General features: G+C 38.9%; 1 protein-coding gene across 3 annotated transcripts in view; it reads left to right on the top strand.

The window, feature by feature from the left end:
* ZPLD1 (zona pellucida like domain containing 1) overlaps positions 1–11,741 on the top strand; it is a 65,715-nt gene extending 53,974 nt beyond the window's left edge. For 2 of the 3 annotated variants that reach the window (XM_050905133.1, XM_050905142.1), the window contains exons 8-13: positions 1,420–1,517; positions 2,163–2,243; positions 3,079–3,250; positions 4,655–4,763; positions 7,876–7,905; positions 9,885–11,741. In XM_050905133.1, the coding sequence (XP_050761090.1) occupies positions 1,420–1,517; positions 2,163–2,243; positions 3,079–3,250; positions 4,655–4,763; positions 7,876–7,905; positions 9,885–10,060 (666 nt within the window). In that variant the 3' untranslated portion in view covers positions 10,061–11,741. Of the gene's footprint in view, positions 1–1,419; positions 1,518–2,162; positions 2,244–3,078; positions 3,251–4,654; positions 4,764–6,976; positions 7,232–7,875; positions 7,906–9,884 lie in introns of those variants that run through there. The other variant, XR_007767271.1, reaches the window with a different exon arrangement.
* The last annotated feature ends 2,815 nt before the right edge of the window (positions 11,742–14,556 follow it).

Below are 14,556 nucleotides of genomic sequence, written 5' to 3'. Positions count from 1 at the left end.
TCACAATGTGATGTTTACATTTACTTTGTGGCTTTAGCACGTGTTATCGTTAGGAAAGACAAGAGGAGCCGTTATGACAGTCTCAGAGTTTAATAGCAAAATGTTTAATGGGCTTTCACAGAGCCTAAGTGGCTATGTGCTTTTAGACCTTCCTGTAAATGTCTGTCTAAACGAATAAAAACTACTCTTTAAGAAAAAAAAAAACCTATGGAATGTGATAGTGAAGGACTTGCTGTAGACTCTTTAATCAGTTGCAAAATGTGACAGAGCTACGTATTAGATAAATGTAAAATTAATTTTAAAGAAGGCAAACTTGCCTGATCTCACTTGAATGAATTTTCAAGGACTTGCTCTGTGTATGTCGCAGAGCTGGTCTGTGCGTACATGTGTACCTCCCAAGGCCTCTGATGCTGCAGAGACTGAATATTGGGCATGCTGTGAATTTTGGCCTTGTTCCCTTTGAAAAAATACTTGATTAATCCTTCTTGTTGCTGTCAGCTGCTGCTCTTGGTCTTGCCTGCCACACTGAACCTGGTCAAAGTTCTGTTTTACAAAATTTTTCTTATGTATTGAGTGTTTCAATCTCTCACAAGAGGTCTCAACATGCTGAGTCCCTGTGCTTTCTGGATTAGCAACCTATTTGACATAGGTGATGTTACCAGTAAGTGCATTTTGATATGCTGAATTAACGTCTGTCACTCAGATCTGTTTCATGACTTTGTTGCTGAAGTGACATTACTGGTTCAGCCTTTGAACAGGAAACCAACAAAACAGCTGTATCTATGTAGTAGTATATGGGGAATTCCCAACTTTTATGTTATATAGAGCTTTCTTGAAACAGCTTTTTTGAAATATTAGAATTTAAATGAAAATGTTTGTTACTTGTTGTCTTCAACAAGCCAACTTCCATAGAAACGACACTTTGCGTAATAGAACGTGTCTGTTCTCCCAGACTACAGCTTAAGATATATAAAACTTGGTGGCATTGCTATCTCCACTAAATCAAATAACCTTAACAACCTTTCCTGGGAAAGGGTACACTGTGACAACCCAGTTAAGCTCCTCCTTTAGAAAACTGCAGTAGCTGCTATGTTTGCCTGTAGGTGCTGGGAGACTTGCTGAGGTGTCAATGGATGATACCTTTTCTTTAATCACCGATCCAACCACTTCATAAAATCACAAATAGATTCCCCAAAATAGTTGCATAGGATAAGGCCAGTCAAGCGTTGTTGATCTTTACACGCAAACTTGTAGGCAAAAGCTCTGGCGCTGCTTTTAGCTTCTTCCCTTATGGAGGACAATGTAAATGACTGTCCTACATAGAAAGGTCAGAAAAATTAGATAGGAGATCAGTCTGTGGATGTAGATGGGTTGTTACACTGGGATTTCTGGTACGCTGAGGCAGTATTTGTTTTTCAGGATTCAACCTACAGCCAGCAGCTCCTTATTCCAAGTACAGGTTTGCCTTTGAAAACCAAAATATATGCAGCTGTAAGAGCAACCAACCTTGATGGCAGGTACCATAAAGGATGTTATTTCTTGTCTTGCTTGTTATTCAGCTCTTAGTGTTGTAACTTTTTCTGATTTAGAAGCAACTGTCTTTCCTTATAGCCTTTTGTGTGTCAAAATAATGGTTGGTGTTTCATAATCACTGCCCTCAGCTGGAGGGTATCAGGTCCTTGATGGTGAATGCATATCTTGCTGCTGTCCTCATTGTGAAAGTTTTCCTGCATTATACTTTAAACCCTATATTGCTGTTATTTAAGAAAGAACCTCTGTAAGATCAAGTGACAAACTCCGGGGCTTTTACAAGTGGGATGGTTTTGATTTCTAGTCCTATGTGGCCATGACTTCTGAGAGGAGGTCTACAATGTGTGTTGGTATAGTGGTTGACTTGCATGAAACCAAATGATTTGATTTATACAATTCTGCTGCTATGCTGTGCTGTTTAGGTTTGTAAATAGTGGGAAGAAACAGGTGATATATTGGGAATGCAGGATGCCTTGTGCGTGACCTGTTAAATACAGTAACTCAGCTTCAATGTAACAGCCTGCATTATCAGTTTGTATGCTTGCATGTACTGTCTTTTAATCTTACCTCACTCTCTGCTCCTACTCCTATGTTGCCAGTTCCCCTCATCTATCACTTTGCTCCCTGTGCAGGTGGAATGTTTTGATGGACTACTGTTACACCACGCCATCTGGTAATCCTAGCGATGATCTTCGATATGATCTTTTTTTCAGGTAGGTCCTGTGCAAACCCAGTGTTTTGTGGGCCCTTCCTCTAAAAAAGTTACAAATCTCTCCAATAGCGCTGTTCTGAACTGCCTGGAAAGTCTAAGCAATATTAGCAGGGAGGACCGAGGGCTAGGCTTACAGATAACATGTCAGGACTTATCTTGTTTGTGAACATAAACATAGAAGCAAGTGCAAAGTCATAAGAATTATGAAGGTAGAGAAGCATATATCCAAAATGGCTCTACTAGAGATACCATAAACACCCGAACTGAATGGCTGAACTGGCCTTTATTTTACCAAAGGTACCCTTGTGGTGAATGACAGTGATATAAAACATCTTAGACTCCAGTTCAGGAAAGCAGTTAAGCAAATGATTAAAGATAAATAGATGCTTCTGCTTCTACTCCCAGTTATAACATTTATTTGAATTGGAACTTTGAAAAATATCTTGGCAGTATCTCAGATTAAATCTTATCAGTGACGGTTGCTGGAGAGATACTGTCTTCATTTGGAGTTACCTGTCTATACCAGTTAGCATACCTGATTACTTTTTGCTTCAGGTCTCGAGTTTCTTTGGGCACTGGAATTAAATGGTACCTTGGTTATAGCTGTGATGTTGCAAAACAAAACGTAATGTTTTTGTAGGAATGCATTTCAGCACAGGACTGTGCAGCCTGACAGGCAGATTGTGGCTGCTCATGTTGCACATTAGGGCACTGTGCTCTTTTCCAAGGAGCTAAAGCACTGAACTTGCTGCTTAAGTTATCTTATTCTCACCTAAGAGCTTCAAAATGCTAATACAGCTGCTCATCCTAGTTTTAATCTTCTCTACAAAAACTAGCTGTGACAAGGACCCACAGACAACTATAATTGAAAATGGCAAGAGCCAAATGGGCCGGTTTTCCTTTGAGGTGTTTCGCTTTGTGAAGCACAAGAACCAGAAGATGTCTACGGTCTTCCTTCACTGCGTGACAAAGCTGTGCAGAGCAGATGACTGTCCCTTTCTTGTGCCAGTAAGTTGCAGTGGATGGAAGTTGCTGTTAATTATTGGGATATAAAATAGGCATGCTGGAGTTACTCTGCGTACAAATGCTATGGAAGTTTGGATGGCACAGAATGAAGGTGACTTGTAGAGTCTGAAGTAAGAATGTTTTTTGTGTCTGAAGGAATGTAAAAGAACTGATGAAGAATAGGGCAATGAATATTGTCATCCAGCGACAGAATAATACTAGACCTGCAAAACACAGGTTGTTGGACACATGAGAAATGACATATTCACCTTTTGGTCCTTAATTCATTTTTAAAAGTAGCAACTCTGAGACAGCTTCAGAGCTGATATTCTTAGTGTAGCATCTAAGAAACAAGGTATCCACAATCACAGTGGATGAATAGAAATATCTTAGAATGGAATTTATGGAAAACTTAAAGCTATAGTAAGTGCCATTACACTGACAAGGAAAATTTGAAAGAGTTTCTGATGGGGGCGGGGGGGAGGAAATTACTACATCCCCTATAGTTTATTACCACCTCCCTTATAGTTTGGAAACTGCTGTTTTGTTGAAGTTCAGGAAGTTGTGTCAATTCAAAAATTATTTAATTTTAGGAGTGTCAGGACCAACAAATATATTTTGGAATTTGAAACATTTAAGTAAATGTATAAACACAGAATATTCTGTGATGTCCTCAGAATGCAGTATCGTTTCTCTTGAATGACTTTCCATTTAGAATTTTAAAATGCTATCAGTTCAGTATACTTCTGACATTTTGTACATTATTTTATACTTTTGTGTTACACTTTTAAATAATTCATTGTTTCTATTGAATTTATGTTCTGAGGTTTTTGAAGTTCTTTCACAAGAAGTTGAAATTAAAGAAATGCTCTTGGTTGAAGCATACTTGAGTACCCAAGATTAAGGTAGATGATAAGTTAGAGAAGTTAAAGGTGGATTCCAGATGACAGAGTGCTGGGGATTGTTTTAATGTGGGTCATTGCTATTTAGAACTCCATGGAAAACGTGCAAACTTTAACTCGAGAAGCTTGCTAGAAAAGGGATTGTAGCATGTTGTCTATCCCTAGTCAACCAAAACACATTTGTTGGGGAAAACTGTCTGTAAACAAAGCTTTGGGAAATTAACTACTGAAAATTTAATATACTATAAGATGGATCTTGTACACAACAGCAATGTAGTTCTGTAAATGAAGTGAGGCAAAATACAATGGGAAGCCAGGCATTTATAAGATACATTTCTAGGGAATATTGCAGCTGTTTTTATTGCAAAGTAATTTAATGCATACTAAGAAATAAAATCAAAGTTGTAGTATTGCTTATAAAAGAGTTTACATTGAAGCAGGAAGCACAGAAGGGCAATAATTCCATTCCACTCTGAAACTGTGATTGTTTTGATTAACCGCTCAGATTTGCAGCAACAGAGAAAGAAGAGACGCTGGTGGGAGGACAACTTGGAGCCCTCAGAGCATCTCTGGCAATGCTGTAATCTCTGCTGGCCCCATCATTACGAGGAGTGGTAGGAATGAGCAAACTTTTTCTATGGACTGCAGGAATTTGAGAAACCTGGGGAAATGTTTTGCATTTTAATATAAATTTGCAGTGACTTAGAGAAAGGGTGTATTCTCCATGAGTTTGCTGGATATTTTTTTCCCTACTGTTGGAATCTTTGGTAGAAATTTTGAGCTAATATTTCTGTTTGGCTCTCACATGCTTCCTCCCTACCCCAATAAAATCACTGTGGGATACTGTTATGCATATAAGGCCATTATAAAAGCCCAAACTCAGTGGGTTGACTTCATTTTTTTTGTCAGATTTCACTGAAGATAATGGAATTTATGGTACTGTGTTCAGTGTTGCAATTTAATTTGGACAGCTAATGAATATTCACTGTCACTTTCTATTCACTGTTTCTTCCAGCTTCACCTGTGGGTTTTTATCTAAGTGTTACATAAAATTAATACATGCTATGCTTAGCCTTCAGCTATAAGAAAGAAATAGGACAAACACATTGTAAATTCTAAACAGAGTGAGCCAAAATCTACTCCTTTAAATCCAGGGTGAAATTCCATTATTTCCATTTTTATTGCCAAAGTTTTTTAAAAAAAAAAAAAAAGGCAGCTCTAAATGCAACCTGCGGTCTCTGAAAAGAATTTATGTGACTGCTGTTGACAAAATAATAAAAATAAAATATTTGAAAAAGTTCAAGAAATTCTATTTACAGATATTTATAAGTAGTTGCAGTTAAGCAACTGATTTCAGCAGTCTTAGATTTAGGAAGCTGAGAGCAGTATTGAATCCTATCTAGGAAAAATAATCGAAACACTTGAGAATAAAATACTTCTTTACGTGCAGAGTGGCTGTGCCCACATATACAAAGAGAACTGACCCTCCAGAACTGGGAACCATCTAGCAAAAGACCATTTTTAGAACAAATACCCTATGTTATAAGCAACATTTCTGCAATGAAGATGAGTATTTTTTTTCTGCATTATACGTAGTCCCAGCTGAGTTGCTGCTATCTGATTAGTCAAGAAAAAGTGAAAAGAAGTAACTTCAAAGTTGCATACATGAGTACTTATGGGAAATGAATGACAGATTTGCTCGGACAAACATGTATGCTAGAGGAATGCTGCCTTAGGCAAGGCAAGGCAACTAGATAAAGCTTGTTATACGAGCAACTGCTATTAGGTAATATAGCTTATGATTCAAATGCTGTGAATGCTATTTTTACAATTAAAAAAAAAAGATACTCGTCAGTCACCTTTAAATACTGCATAACTTCAAGCAAACAATGATCTGTCCATGGGTGTTTAATGACCCCAAAGAAAGGATAAACGATTTTATAATTTCTTGACAACTGTTGAGGTTTTTTAAATGAAAACATGAATAAGGCTGGGAAAGAAAAATAATATTTTTTTCAGTGTCTTCTACTTGAGATATCTGGCTAAAGCTTTTTAGATTAGACATATTTCTGTATCTCCATAGTATGGTTTTGGAGCATCCCACTCCTGCTGACAGAAGGATGGTTTGATGGGAAGTACTCTGAAAAAAAATGGGATTCAGTTCTGAACTCTGCCACGAATTTCCTGAGTGGCATTGGGCAAGTCCCTTAACCTGACTTGCACTTCACTTTTCTTTCTGGAGGAGAGAGAGGGAATTAGTATTTCCTCCCACTGTCCCTTCCCATTGTGAAAATAAGCTCATTAAAAATGTGAGGTTCATGAATACTATAGTCAAGGAAAGAAAATGGGGAAGGTCATGAGAAAACTTGAACAGAACCATCTGGTTTTGGATGAGGAGTGCCAGGGTGCAGTGCTGGCTTGCTCTGGTGTGATGCTGCATGGAGGCGCTTATACTATTTTCGAGGCCGACTCTGGTCCAGCTTTAGTACAGCCACAGTTGTACAGAGCCCATCAAACCTGCTGCACCTGACTCGCCATAGCACGTATGCCAGTATGAGGTCTGCAGCTGCATGGGTGTGCAGCCCCTCACTTCCCTCATTTAGGTTGCTGCTGCCTCTGTCCTGGGGCCGGTCCTGTGCACGCTGGTGTCTGCAGAGGCACCTCAAGTTAGCCAGGTCTCCCCATTACTCTAGTCACCAGTTGTTCTGGTAACAGAGCTGTTTGTGCGGTTACCTTGATAGGAACTGAATAGTGCTACTGCAATTGAGTAATGGTCCTTCTCCTATATATTTCTGAACTCTTACTTCTAACATTTTGTTCTTTTCAGAGAAACTTTATTCTTGTTTGTTAATCTAAAAGAAGTCATTACAGGAGACATACACAGAAGAAAATGTTTTAGTCTCTGTGTATAGAAACAAAGCAGGTACCTACTTGTGAAGGTGAAATTGTGTAGCTTTTGATGGATGTCTCACTTAAACTTAGAAGACAGCTGCTCAAAACAAATGTATACGTGAGCTGTGCTTACAAGTTGCACAAAAAAGCAAAAACAGTGACAAGAAATATAGTTCAGAGATAGACAATGGTAAGTAAGTAAAAACTGAAGACAAAATACAAATGTTTCCCTGAATATAATGCTACTGTGTAACTGTCAAGAGAAAAATGAACATGGGGAAAGGGCATTTTTGTAATCATTTATGGTCACCGATGTGTTTTTCCTTGAAAAACTCATGTTAATTTTTTTTCCTATATAAATCTTCTTGTAATATTATTAACAGTGAAAGGACTTGCGTGTAATAATGTGCTTATGGTTGTATTTTTATTGAGGGACAGAATAGAACTGGCCACCTTTTCACTTAAGAGGTTCCTGCATTAAGGTGTTTTGGTTGTGTTTTTTTTTTTTTTTGCCACAGAATAATACTAAGTAACTTCATATTGGTGTGCTCACATTAAAAATGAAGCAATGTCATGTAATTAAGGTTGTCATCCTTAATTCTATTGGTAACAATCCTAGAAAATTATGAGAATCTCAATTGTGTTTGTGATCAGACTGTATGACTTTATGACCTCTCTATCCAGTGATGCTAAAAGCAACGAGTCAATGTTGCAAGTATAGCTGATGTGTTTTGAAAAAAAAGCTAGGACTATTGGCTTTTGTGTTGCAAGGAGGGGAGGAGGTAGGCAGAGGTATTTGTAAAATATAATGCATCCCGTTTTTGTTTTATACAGATGAGACGCCAACCAACAATTCACAGCTTGGTAAGTTAATCAGAATTCCAAGAAACATAAAAGAGGGTTTATGAGTGAAACAGAACTGAGGAGATGAACCATTTTGATTGAACTCTATGCACTGAGCTGGAATGTTTTTTCTTTTTGGCTTTTTTTTTTTTTTTTTTTGTCATTTAAATGAGTCAGTACTGGCATGCTGTAAAGAAAGCAATTGGTGAATCTGGAATGCTCAGTTTAGTTTGTGTACCCAGCCCCACCAACATAGCAACTTCTAATTCCTATGATGGAATTGAAATGAAAATCTGTTGCTATGACATATGAGGGTGAGGGAACATTGCAACTGCCAGATGCAAAATCAGACTTAAGCAGTAAGATTTGCTCATGCCATGCAGGAGTAAAGCAGCAAAATGGTTATTATGATGCAGTCCAGCTCAGTTCACAGCTCAAAGTCAGAAGAGCTCTGCTTTAGGTCCTGTTCTTCTGGAACGCAAAAAGCCTATGGAGAAGCTTGGGTAGAACTTGTGGTCTGCTAGGGCAATAAAGGAAAAAGGCTGCAGGAGAGATCAGGTCTCTAAGTTTTAGGGTGCTTCTCCTTTGGGCACTTGGAGGACTTGTTTCAGCCTGTCTGTTACTGTTTTCTGCTGGTAACAAGGAGTAGCTAATGACTAAGAAAGGATGGTCAAGGTAACCAGGCGGTCCATTGGGCCATTCCACCTCTTACTTGTTCATAACAGGACTGAGTGGCACAAGCAACCTATCCTGTCCTCTGAACTCTAATGCTATTTGTTCCGTTCTTTTCTCAACTTAGACCATATAAAAGCAGTTATCTTTCTTTCCTGGCATGGAAACAAAGTTCTCCCTGTAATGAATTTCTCCCTTTTGCGTTCCTACCCATGGATATCATTAAAATAATAATAATAAAAAGCAAATTCTTCATTTGCTGCACACAGCTTGCTGTGTTAATGGCTGCTGCCTTTCCTTCCCATCCAATGAAAGCAGCAGCCCTCACTTTCCATCCCAGAGCAACAACCTTTCCTGTGCCTGTTTCTGTCCCAGTGGAGAGTGTAGAGGCAGAGCAAGGTGGGATTACTACTGTAGTGGAGAGAAGACAAGTAAGGCCAGAAGGCAGCACAGCGTTGAGAAGGGGAGGGCAACCTGATCAACAGAGCTGACTTTTTTCAGCTTTGGTGAGGAGGGAGAGATTGATGATGTTGAGGGCAGGTGGCTGCTTTTGGGAGGAGCAGTCTGGTTTCCCGTGTAAAAGCTGTGTTGTCATTTCACCTCACTTTCCAGCACTGGTAATGGCAAACACAGCTCTTAGGCAAACACACATTGGTGCTTTGGGTAGCACCTACCACTCAAATGTTTGGTGGTTTTTTTTTTTGTTTTTTTTTTTTTCCCCTCCTGGTGGAAAAGATGGTACAGGCTGGATGTGTGTGTTCCAGTATCCAGGAACTGGTCCATGAACAGCCTGTTGAGCTACACTAAATAACAAATATGTAACCTCTTCTACCTGCGAATTGATAAACATGTTAAGAAGCCTTCTGTGAAGGTGTACAGACAAGTTTAGAGTAGCTCAGATATCTGGTGCCAGATATGCCTGCTAGGGATTTATATACACTTTGAATTGAGATGTGGATAATGATATCAGGAAGAAATCCTTTCATTAACTTGATTAGCCCACAAACCCTTATACCTCTGCCTTGATAGTTCTTGGACAATGACAGTCTTGCCTTAAATAGCACAGGTCAAGGTTGGTCACTAGCGTGTGAGGGATTATGCCTTAGAAGTATCCTTACTGTCTTTATCCCCCAGCATGATGGATATTGAAAGAACTAATAACTATTTTCAAAGTATACTTAGATAAGCTTTATCTAAGTAGACAGGTGCTCATTCTGAAGTACAGTTTTAGTCCCTTCATAGGGTGTTGTAATGGAAAGACAGAAGTGTTTGGCACTGCTGAGAGATTGTAGCCAGATCTTACCTGTGCATTTTTGTTCTCCTTGCAGCTCATCCAAACGGACCTCCTTTCCAGCTGAACTCATTCACCAGTGCACTGATTTCAGGTGTTGTCATCCTAGGAATCACAAGCATTTTCTTTTTTCTATGTTCCCTAACTCTTCTGCACAGAAGGTGGCCCAACAGTTCAGTCTTGAGTGGCATCCGAAACCCAGTTTTCAACTGAAAGTGATGATTTACTTGCACTTTTTCTTTGGGGTTGCCTTTCTTGTCCATGAAATATGATTCCATTAAAAAATAATATTAAGGCAACACTCCAGCTGTATCCAGCTTCTATTCCAGCTATTCTATATTTGTAGATTTGCTAGATGTTGTTGTGTAGGTAAGCAGCAGTGATATTGGTAACAATCCTAGAAAATTATGAGAATCTCAATTGTGTTTGTGATCAGACTGTATGACATTATGCCCATGGGTGTGCTAACAATAGAGCTCGTGTGTGTCTCCAGCTTCCCAGCAAGGTCTCAAAGCTGAAGATGCTGCAGGTGAGAACCTTTCCAAGTATGCCATTTTATACAAAACCTGACACATTCAGAAACTTTCGTAAGTTCATAAACACCTACTAAGATAAGGATCATTTCTATATTGTCATGGTATTTTTCACAAATTTGAAAAAATAGTTGTGTCTCAGGAGGAACTTCTTTTCATCTATCTTGGCTAAAAATAACCCCAGAGACACTTAGAATAAGTGACTTTTGCTTATTATTAATTTGGAAATGTTTTCTTAAATATATCTTCTATTTAATTGTGGTGATATCATGTGAAGGACATAATTTGTCAGGGTATCTTTGAGTTAAACAGTTTAGGGCAAACTGCAGTTGGTCCCAGGGAACAATGCTGCAGTTCTTGAGGTGGAAAAAACTTTTTCCAGCAAAATCACTGAGTGAGAATCAGCGAGAGCTTTAATCTAACTAATATTCAGCAGAAAGTTAATTCTGCACAGAATTGCCTCATCTGCAGCCTTCAGTCAAATTCTAACCCCAGGAACTGCTCCAAGGGGAAAAATATTCCTTTCCCGCTGACTCCTTGAACAGGCAAGCTAATACAAACAAGTAATGCCCAAACTTTCCTCATACGAAATTATTTCTGGAGCGCAATTTGGCAGTTGAGTTAAACTCATTTATATCCTAATTTGTAAGGGCCAGTTTTGCCCCATGAGTTTTGCAGTTCTCAGATAAGGCTTTCCTTTCTACATCAAGAGTTGTAAATCAATGCTTATTTCTTTAGCAGATTTTCCACATGGATTAGAATTCTTCACTGCATGGATGAGGGGAAGAGGGCAACTAGAAGGTTAGTGGGCCGCAGGCAGTACCGTACTGTTGAGTCTAGTTAATCTGATAAACATCAGACTTATCTGAAGTGAGTGTGAGTGACCAGGTGCCCTCAAACAGGAGCACAGGGCAGTGGCATAGCTGTGTAGAATAGACAAAAGTGCTGGTAGTAGAGAGGCCACTGTAGACACAACACATATTAAGCTGGACTGGATGGACAGTTGGGATTTTGGTCACACATACAGCAGTTGAATTTCATTTTTCATGTACTGTACACATTGGCCTAGAAACACCTCATTGATACTTATCATCATCCTGTGTTAACCATGTCTGTGTTTTCATTGATGTGACGCAACTGGCTAATGATCAGGGCTTTTTGGCTCTCAAGACTAACGGCAAATACAGACTTGTTCTCAGTTTTCTCTGATCCTGCAAATGCTGTGTAAAGGCCTGTTGTTCGCAAAGTCCACTGTGCTGTAATGTGGTATCCCTAACAACCGATACTGTGCTTGTTTTCCTCCAGCCTTAATACCTCAGAAACATTTTTGCACTTCAGGGGTTAGGTCTGATGACATGTAAAACATGATTGTTTAATAAAATTATTTTAAACATTTCAGAACGGATGCTTTGCCTGAACTGTTTTCTTCCCCCTGTCAAGTTGTTACAGTTTTGTACGTGCTTTCAGTGACCTCATTCTACAAAAATGAAAACTGGACATGCTTTTTTAAGTCAGTTTGGTAAGAGCTTTCAATATATAGGATAAATTAATGTAAGTACAGCTTTACTGGCCTTTAAAGGAGGGCAATAAACTCTGGAGATTTATATCCTAGTCTGGGGATAAATAAATTCAGATAATCTATTTTAATTTACTCATAAAGACAACCACAGAAATTCCATTAATGTAATTACTACTTCATAACCAGCAGCTTTGGCTGAAAGTTTCTAATGATGAAGATAGCCATTACCATCCTTAGTAAGTTGTTCCAACAGTTAATTGCTGTCTTCAGTACTTTTAAAAAGTCTATTTCTAATGTGAACGTGCCCAGCTTAACTTGTCAGCCCTTAGAAACTGTTGTGCCTTTGTCTGCTAGACTGAGGGAGACCCTTTTTCTAACACAAATCTCACATAATTTGGTTAAGACCACAGGGGAAAAAAAAAGTGAATGATGGAAAAAAAAAAAGAAAAACAAAAGCTGCTGATATAGTATCATACATGTTCTATTTCAATTTCTCTGTATTTCTGGAAAGACGGTTTGTTTCTTTTATATAGAGAAAAATAATTTACAGTAACTTACAGTAATTAACAAAGACTTGTTGACCAAACTTTTTGAGGCTTGGGTAGCCTATTACAAAAATGGAGTTGTTATCCAATAATGTAATATGCAAAATGTTTTTCTTACATTAGTTAAAATTTCTGGAGTGGTTTGTTTTTGTGAAGAACCAGATAAGATGATGCTCTTTGTGTAACTTTTCCTCACATGAAAATTATTAGGTACCAAAGGGTGATCCCACACCAGTTAAGTTCATGAACAGAGTTCCCACAGTCATCTGTAGGAGTCATTACTGAGCTTGCTATGGATTGAATGTATTTGTCTCCATCATTCATCAAATGAGATAAATACCTGTTCCTCCTTGGTAAAGCAACATGGAGAGTCACAGGTGGAAAATGATGTCTAAAACCAGGCTTATTCATTTGCAGATCTGGCATGGGAATGCTTTATGAATGGTTTTTAGGGGAGGTGAAAACTTGAGCCAGGCTGCCCAAATATTTCTAGCAGGGAGAGGACTGACTGTGTTTGTAAAAACATCCCCATCCCAGTTTGTTTGAAAGAAGTATCCAGGTATTTAGGAACATGTGGAGGCCATAACTCATGACCTCACAAGTTTCAAGAAACAGATTAGGTAGAAGTTGGGTGAATGTGCATGAAGGTTACACCCTACTTTTTGAAGGGCAGGATGTTAGGTGAGAGGGAAGGGGAAATGGATTGAAAACATAAATTACATACAGTAGGCAGGGACTTCTGGCGCTCAAGATACCAAGTTTTAAATGGAGTAGTGAGTTAAGAAGACACTTTGTACTTCAGATAAAGGAACTCTGGCCAGATACATAATGGGGGTCTCACAGGTGTTAAGTGAAAATGAATTACTAAAAGAATAGTGGCTCTGCTAATAAAATCACTTCTATTAGGGGTACCCATTACATGTGTTTACATGCTCTTTTTACACAGAGGTCAGGTTTCTGCAGGTAAGCACAGTGTACTGAAACGTTTTCAGGTCTGTGACCCAGATTGGGGGGCAGACAGGAAAGAAACTGAGCGAGACTTTAAGTTTAGGTCTAAATCCAGTAGAATTTAATGAATCTATAAAGAGGTGAAAACACTGCCTGGGTTCCTGTCGTCGGAAGAAATAAATGGCATATCCAACTGAAGCTATGCACACCAGTGCTTGGGATAAATTCAGCTGATATTTGAGAAACAGACCTTGGCAAAGGAACCTGGAAGTAAATTACATTTCCCACTTCATTCGGCAGGCAGTATTTCTTACTCTTGATAACTCTTACGCTCCACAAATATGCCAGAAGAAGCAGCCTTGACCTGTTAAGCTACTCATCTCTTCATCTGGAGTAGACTTAGGCAGGAGTATTGTGATAAACTGGAAATGTTCCAAGTGTGGCAAATTGGTCCTTCCTCAGGTTACTCCCAGGTTTTGTTTCAGTGCCACTTGGACTTTTCCCATGCCTTTCAGGAAGAAAGAGGTAGAATGGAGGTGGAAGAAACAGCAGAGAGTAGCTCTGCACAGTCATCGGTGGCTGGACTGGCTGTTTGACACACTGGCGGTTTCAGGACTGTATCATGGCTCTTTGGCATAATGTCTCTTTTGAAAAGTTTTTATAACTTTTCTGTTATTCACTAGTTAATTAACTCTTTCCTAGTCTTTAAAAGAATATGTTTGTACAATTAGGAAGCACATCCTTGAGATAGTGAAATTGAAAACGTAAGGCAGAAAAGTTGTTCGTTTAAGTGACTTATCTTGTGAAGAAGGTAAACTAATTACTGTTGGCAAACTGAGGAGGGTTGCTGGCCAGCCAGATTTCAAATGCTGATATTACATTTATAACCTCTGCTTTTGGACTGTGTGATTTAGTGTGAAAAGTACTTTGTGCTAAAGCAGGATCCACAGCAGTCCTTGTAACCAAGAAATACCATTTAGCAATAGCTCAAATGTTTTGCAAGTTCACTTGCAATCCCCTGCTAAAAGGGGAAATCTTCAGTGCTTTGGACTGATGAGATGGTGGTTGTTACAGGCACACGCTAGCCTAGCCTAAGCAGGCATCACGTTCTCTGTTTACATCCTGAACTGGCTTGCTTATGTTTAGAATCTAGGTCTCTGAGGT

The sequence above is a fragment of the Gymnogyps californianus genome, chromosome 1 (assembly GCF_018139145.2).
Source record: "Gymnogyps californianus isolate 813 chromosome 1, ASM1813914v2, whole genome shotgun sequence".
In the NCBI taxonomy this organism is placed as follows: domain Eukaryota; kingdom Metazoa; phylum Chordata; class Aves; order Accipitriformes; family Cathartidae; genus Gymnogyps; species Gymnogyps californianus.
This window is presented reverse-complemented; position numbering and strand designations above follow the sequence as displayed.